The sequence below is a fragment of the Pteropus vampyrus genome, unplaced genomic scaffold (genome assembly GCF_000151845.1).
Source record: "Pteropus vampyrus isolate Shadow unplaced genomic scaffold, Pvam_2.0 Scaffold370, whole genome shotgun sequence".
NCBI lineage: Eukaryota > Metazoa > Chordata > Mammalia > Chiroptera > Pteropodidae > Pteropus > Pteropus vampyrus.
Genome location: NW_011889151.1, coordinates 1,007,022 through 1,014,620, shown reverse-complemented (window position 1 = coordinate 1,014,620; position 7,599 = coordinate 1,007,022). Strand labels below are relative to the sequence as shown.

General features: G+C 47.2%; 1 protein-coding gene and 2 non-coding genes across 4 annotated transcripts in view; all 3 read left to right on the top strand.

The window, feature by feature from the left end:
- Nucleotides 1-533, top strand: part of TPT1 (tumor protein, translationally-controlled 1) — a 5,012-nt gene extending 4,479 nt beyond the window's left edge. For both annotated transcript variants that reach the window (XM_011379705.2, XM_011379707.2), the window contains one exon: nucleotides 330-533. In XM_011379705.2, the coding sequence (XP_011378007.1) occupies nucleotides 330-332 (3 nt within the window). In that variant the 3' untranslated portion in view covers nucleotides 333-533. The remainder of the gene's footprint in view (nucleotides 1-329) is intronic.
- LOC111731411 lies at nucleotides 128-253 on the top strand. Its single transcript, XR_002777121.1, has one exon. It is a non-coding gene; the product is annotated as a small nucleolar RNA SNORA31 (small nucleolar RNA).
- Nucleotides 534-1,308: 775 nt separating the features above from the next.
- LOC111731413 lies at nucleotides 1,309-1,438 on the top strand. The gene has a single exon (XR_002777123.1). It is a non-coding gene; the product is annotated as a small nucleolar RNA SNORA31 (small nucleolar RNA).
- Nucleotides 1,439-7,599: the final 6,161 nt, after the last annotated feature.

Genomic DNA, 7,599 nt, shown 5'->3' with positions numbered 1-7,599 from the left:
TCGCCATCGGAATTATTCAGAGAACTTTGAGGTTTTTTGGTTGGTAGAACAAAGTGTGTGTGTGGGACTTGGCTCAAAATAAGACTTTTCTGGAAAATGTGCTGCTTCAGGTTCGGTGAGAATGGTTCTGCATCCACTGATAGACCTTGAACAGTGATGTTGTTCTTTTGGTTTGCACTAGGATGCGACAGCAAAATCCCCGCGCTTTCTGTCTGTCTGTGTGGCGGCCCAGATTGAATAGGGGACTACATACACCTGCATCTGCAGCCCGGGCCGCTGAGTTGCCTTCACCCTGGAAAGGGGTTAATTCACTCTTCCTTGTTTTACAGTAACGAATTGGGCGATTTGGATCTATCACCTGTCGTCATAACTGGCTGCTGCTTCTCATCCACACACCAGGACTAGGACAAGTGGGACTGACGTCATCTTGAGCTCTTCCTTTATTTTGACCTTGGTTTATTTGGAGCGGAGGCATTGTTTTTAAGAAAAACATGTCATGTAGGTTGTCTAAAAATAAAGTGCATTTAAACTCATTTGAGAGAATGCCTCTTAGTTTAATACACATTCAAATCCATCCTGTGTAGTGTTCCTGGAGAAGCTAGAGCCTGTTCGTAACCACCACCAAAAAGCGTAAGACTTCAGATAACTCTGCGGTGAAAACTGCTTCTGGGACCGGAGCTTAAAAAGCGAGGATCAAAAGTCTTAATTCTGAGTTGAAGTGAAAGACCGTGCCCACCGCAGAGCCAGCCTTTGAGGTGGATTCCTCGGACCCTGCATCACCTCCGAGTGGAAGTAGTTAACTGGAAGAGATCACCAGAAGGACAGAAAGAGACCAATACAGTTGGAAGCAGAGTGCTGTCTGAGCTTTATCACATACCAAGTTTAGGACCAAGTTCCAGAGAAATCTAGACGTCTTGGAATCGTGTAATAAACCTTTGCCAAACTCCCTGGAACGGGGCTGGCAAACTGGCTCATCCTGCCACCTTCTTTGTCTGACTTTTAAGGTGGTGGTTCCATTTTTAAATGGAAAAATCAAAGTAGTTTATGGGACATAAATCTAATTTTGTGTCCAGCTTTACTGGGACACTACTGTGTTCATTTGCTTATGACTGGCTCTGGCACCACAAGAGCAGAGATGAGCGACATACCTTTAGGGCCTGCAAATCTTAACAGGTGTGTGGCCCTTGACAGAAGAAGGTTGCTGGCCTCTGCTCCTAAAGGTTATAGATGGAATGTGGGATGGAAAAAGCAACTTGTGTCAACATACTGTGTCTGAAAAGGCAGTGGATGTTGAACGTGACCGTGAACACGCATCTCCGACAGACCTGGAACAGTTCCCGTCTGCTGCTGAGGTTCTGGTGCAGATGCAAGAGAAAAGGGTCCCCGCGCCTTCCGTCTGTCGACGGTGGCAGTCGAGATTGAATGGGGGAGCACAGGGGAGGGACCGTGGGGTTGGCACAACGCGGAAGTCACCTTGTAAACTTCTGAACAGTGTTTTACTCCAAAGAAGAATCTAAAATACAAGTTTGCAAGAGAAGTGTTGGGAACTTAGCTCCCTACACCCTCGCATTCTGATTCCACTCTTCAAAGCTTTAGGATTAAAACTAAAGGCAGCCAGTGATTCTTTGCATGGGGCCTATGCCACGGGAACCCAGGGTGAGCCCAGTGACTTGGCAGTCTGAGAGCACGAGGCAAAGTCCGTCATGGTTGAGGGTTTGAGACAAGCCAGTCAGGTTGGTAGTGCCCCCTGGTGATGGGAAGTAAACCCAAGTATTGCTAACTCTAGTCAAGCTGAGTGTTAAGCACTGATTCCTGGCATTAAGATGTAGAAAAGTGCCAGTCATTGATCAGGAGGCCACTTGTCCTCTCTGAAACATGGGCAGAGACTTAAGGGAGTGTTCAAAGCGGAAAGGGTGAGGATAAGCTGATTTGTAATGGAGGCCTTGAGGTAACAATCGAAAAACCTATTTAGTGAGCCTGCCCTGGGAACGCTGGACGAACGGGATAGCAATCCCGAGGCGGCGTGTACAAAATGCAGAGCTAGGTTTATTTTGTATCTAGTTCTAGGCAGGTTAACAGAAGTGGTGTGTCCTTTGTATGTCAGAAGGCACGTATTACGTCATTGATGCTAAGTGTGGTGATGAGCTTGTTGCTGGTGGTGGCCTCTGGGGCCCAGGCAGTTGTGTGTGTGGGTGGCAGTGCGGTGGACGAAGGGCTGTTCAGTGTCTGGGAAGCCTCTAGTGCGTTTGAACAGGAAGGCTATGCGGGTGTGAGGCGGAGCGTTCCAGAGTCGAGTGGCATGTGCTGATGGGCCCTGGGCGTCAGGTGGCCAGGATGTAAGGTGCCAAGAGGAGAGCTGAGGTAGGGCAGAGAGTGTGTGGGAGAAACCCGGTCAGGCGGGAGAGCCACGGGAAGGCTTTCAGAAGGGGGACATCTGGCCCGAGGGTCGTTTTGGCTACTGGGGTGCAGGGTGAAAGCAAACAAGGGTGTCGCGCTGGGGGGATAGGGACTCAGTCGGGTGGTTGTAACTTGAGAACACATCCGTTGCAGTGTTGAAGGAGGTGGAGAAATGGATTACAGGGTGAAGCCAAGTGTTTTGTCCTGAGAGACACTGAGATGGGAAGGCAAGCGCAGTGGGAAGTCAGGTTGGGTTTTGGACATGTAGGATGTGAGATGCTGGGTCTTGGTTCAGATGAATTAGGCGGGCAGGACTTTAACCTGGGAGGAGAGTGGAGAAGGCTAAGCTGAAGACCTTGGGATGGTGAGATCATCTCAAGAGGGTGGTCTCAGCCACCAGCACAGAGACTGGTCAGCATGACGAACCAGCAAAGGGGACTAACGAGGAACTGCCCCGATGTACGAAAACCAAGGGAGTGGCCTGGAAGTGGGGAGGAGGGAAGAAAGCCCGATGAAAACAGGCTCAAGAGAACAGCACATTCCCAGGGTGTTGACCAAGAAGTGTCATAATACAAGTATTTTTATTACATGTGCATCTGCTTAATAGGTATGTGAATGATTCATTTGAATCAGCCGTTTTTCTTCGGGTCTATTTAAATGACTGGTAAGTGTAAATTTCATCATGTGACCTGCAGGGTTAACCAGTAGCTACAAACTAATGACAGTCATGGTAAAACTGCAAGAAGAACAGCAAAAAATTGGAAGAAACCCTGATAAGAGCATCCTACTGTCCTGAGTGTCTGCATGCACGTGCACAGAGCTGAGCGACCTCAGCCGGCAGAATATTCAGTAAAATGGAACTTAAACCAGAAACACTTGTACTAATAGAGACCACATCTTAGTGACCTGCAATTTACACCTAGCAGGTTGCTACATGACCCTTAATTATAGTAAAAGTGGCTGACCGCCCCCTTGGTGGGCCACAAACATTGCTGAAAAAGCTCCAGCCATGTGGCAGTTGACATGTTCCAGAGACCGCCAAGAAGAACTGAGAGCCTAACCTGACGTTTTGGGTAGATTGTGACCCTCTGGGCTCTGGATCGTGTTTGGAAATCACCGGACTGAAAGACAGTTTTGAGTCTGTGTAAAAATGGGAGCTACCTGGATATTTAGTTCTTTAGGTAAAATTCATTATTCCAAAGGCAAAGTCTGAAGTGTTTAACATTAACTACTAGAGGAAGATACGTTAACGTGAGCTGCCGTGACAGCCATCTCAATGAGTCTTTAAACGGGAGCTGACGGATGGCAGTCGTAATGCTGGCCATTTCTATTTGCTCCACTGAGGATCCTCCTGCTGGGTCATGAGAACCTCAAGTGCTGACCATACAATTCAGGGAGAAATGTCACCTGTGAGCCCAGGGGAAGATTTTCCACACAGTGATGGTTCAGTGTTCACCTCAATCGCGCACACACCCCGTACACTTAAGATCACCCTGTGTGTACAGTTCTCTGAGCTGCTGAGGTAGGGCTGGGGACGGCCCTACGTGAAGGTTTCTGCATGCATGAGTGGCAATTTACAGGTGGACAAATGAATTCCAGTATCAGGTGTCTCACTCAGCTCCCCAGGGAGGATGCACAGACCCAACCGCGAGTTGGAGCACAGCGTTTTCAAGGGTCCTGTACAGCCACTAGATAATTCAATACTGAGTTCCTAACAGTTTGGCCCTAGAAGTCTAGTCATGTACTTAGTGATTTTCCTCGTGTAAAGACAAGTTCTAGTTTATTACCGAATGCGGCTTGCACGTAGCCTCATCTGGAGCGCAGGGTTATAAACTTTTTCTACCCAGTGCTTGATCTACCATTCCCTAAGCAGCTGGTGGAAATATGGCAAATTGCTGAGAAAGTTGGTATTTTGTAGACTTGTATTAAAAGAGCTATACATGTGTAGGGGAGGAAGAAACTACCCTCCAGGTTCTCTCAGCTGGTCTAATAGACATGAGATCAGCAAGAGAAAATAACCAACTTTGAGACATACGCATTGGAACTCCATACGTGAGACCGCGGGTACATGAGGTTCAGACGGAAAACGGGTATGTCTATGAGACATCCTGAGCGAGGGGTGGGGTCAGGTGCCTTGGCTTTAAAGGGTCGATAGAGGATAAGAGAAGATGCTTAGTAAATAGAATTTGTCCTGCCCTATAGGTAGGTCAAAATGTCACAGACATGGCCCCTAACTCAAGTTTTTCTCCATAAAGGGAGGCGTAGAAGTTCCTCTTGAGCCTGCAGCTAAAGTTGCCTTTAGCTCAAAACCATCTGCATACCAAGAGGCACATCTTGGGGTAACTCGTTCTGAACCCCCTCTACATGCTGGGGGGTGAAGCATGGGGAGGGTAACTAAACTGAAAGATAAAGCCTGATAGCTTGCACTAGAGGCTTCTGAAACCAGCAAACATAAGAGTTGACTCGATCACTGGTATGCTAGCGTGAAAGCAAAATCTGGGAAACTTAGCAACTACTCCAAGTCTTCCAGGAGAATTAGGCTGGGCGATGAGCTGATTTTATTAAAATTTGTACAGCCAATAATCATAAAATTCGTTGAACCATTAGGTGTAAATGTGGGAAGGAATGAAAAAATATCTGCAACTGGTTAAGTATGTAGGTCAAATTTTCCATTTGGGAAGTCGTACTCCCAGCTTCATTAACTCATGGCCAATGTACTTAAAAATGGCCCTGGTAATGTGTGGTGGGTGTAGTTCAGTAGAAGGTCACCAGAGGGCGCCCCAGATTGCTTTCTACAAAACTGCAAGGTAAGTTACAGTTCAAAGGACAGACTCAGCCAGCGGTGGTTTCAGCACTTTGAGGTCTTGCTGGCAACTGGCCTGAGACGCAGGCCGATGGCCTCAGCCCGCGAGTGTGAACTGGAAGATGGTTGGGTTAGTGCTCATGTTGAATCAGAAAACCTTAAGCTTGTTTTCAGTTGTGGTTTCCCGCTGCTTAGTAAGAAGGCCCTTCTCCCCTTTCAACCTGCCTCCAAGGGTTCTTTGTAGTGTCAGAGGACGATGACAATCCCTGGAAAGGTATAATTACAGCCTAACGAGTACAGAGGCATGAATGGGGGGACGTGTACCCCCACCAAGGAGAACAGTGAGTGAGATCCGCCCTAACCGAAAGAACTTTGCCTTTTATTCTAAATAGGATAAAAGTTCTAAATACTAGGATTCCCTTCATTTTCAAATACATATCTGAATCTCTTCTACCTTGTTTACTGTGATTCACTGTATTATCTGTTGCTGTGTTATAAATAACCCCCTAAATTGGTGTTTTAGAATAACAATAAGCATTTATTATCCTGCAGTTTCTATATGACCTCAGTCATTCCAGGCGGCTCAGCTAGGTGGCTTTGGCTCCGGGCCTTGTCGTGAGGCCGCTGTCAATGTCAGCCGGGCCTGCAGTCCTCTGACGTGTGACAGACCCACTTCCGAGACACCCCCATGGCTATCGGCAGAAGGCCTCTGTTCCTCGCCCTGCACCTGGTCATAGGCCTGAGTGTCCCCACAACACGGCAACTGGTTTTCTCCCGAGCGATCCGGCGGAAAGCAAGACAGAAGCGGCAGCATCGCCCAGGACCGGCTGTAGGAGTCACGCGTCACTATGTCATCGGTCCCCTCGGGGGTACCTATTCACTGCGGGAGGGAACCGGAGACCCTCTCGGAGGCTGGGAACCACTCACCCTGTTCGCAAAATGCACATTTAAACCTTCTGTCAAATGTACGTTTTCCCTTGTTTAATGTTATTCTTCCTGTTTTACAAATTGATACTTGAGCCCCTTTAAAGACGCATAGCAGAAGTTTATTTTCCCGAGTAAAAAGGCCTCCCTCCTTTGCAGGTCAGAAAACAATTTGTGAAGGGTGCGTGTGTGTACTGTATCTTTACATATGTATAAATGTCTCACAGCTTTAGCGATTCTACATGCAGACTTTCTAGAAAGTGACAAGTTATACTACACGATAAAATCCAATGGAAGTCATTCAGGGAGTTACTGGATCACTTTGCTTCACAATTAACAGCTCCAGGGCTTCTGACACTAGCCACCCCGGAAAGGTCGCTGGGACGATTCTTATGTTCTCTTCACAAATGAGGGCTCTAAGGCAGAGAGGGTTCAAGCAACCTCAGAATGAGAGCACGGCTGAGAAGGTACGGTTCTTTCTAACTCACGGTGCCCCTGGATGACGCTGAAAGGTGGAGAGGAGAGGGCTCGGACGCCCACGCAGCAGAGGCAGGGCCCGGGCATCAAGCAGCCATGTCGCTGATCTCAGCGCGGTGCGGAGGCCGCGGAGGCCGCTAGGGAATGGCCCTTGACCAGAAACATGCCGGAGTGCAATGCCCTTTGCAATGACCTTCAGTGGGAAAGGGCCTGAAAAGGTGATGCCAAGCCAAGAGCTGCCCTTTGGGTCAAGAAAGTCAAGCTAGGTGAGCACGACGTTACAAGGCATTTCTTTTTTTAAAAAAATGGATAAACTCTCTAGGAAAAATCAGGGCAGTGAAAAGGTGTGGTACCCCGAATGTAGGTCTTCCACATGCTGGCATTTCAGGAACCCCAGAAATCATGGCCATGTCCCCACCTGCTCACCATACACAAAATCTGTTGGTTGACAAGTCCCGCCCCCACACACAGCTCCTGGTCAAACATCCAACTCTCGCTTAAAAAATGTGAAAAGGCAAGAATCATCGAGAAAGCCTTCAGCACAAAAGAGAAAGACCTATATGAAGAAACAAAAAACAGACATAATTCACGGGACAGAAGAGAACAATAACGACAAATAACGAAACCTCTGATTAGTATTAGAGAAATTCCCAAAGGGAGAGCAACTATAAAAGAAGAACGTGATGCCATGAAATAAACATCAAAAGACAGTTTTGGATACGGAAAATTTTTAATTAAAATAGCTGAAGGAAAATAAATCAAGTGGAAAATAAAGATGGGGAAATCTTTCAGAACAACTTTTTTAAAAGGCAAAGTAGGACACTGGGAGGAATCTAGAGTAGAAATCTAGAAACCGACCTGCAATAGTAATAATAAGGGAGAACAGAGAAAATGGAGAATTATCCAAAAAATATAACAAATCCCCCGAGATGAAGGGACCTCCTCAAACAGAATGGAATATTGAGTGTTGAGCCTAGTGTATGTAGAAAGACCCACAC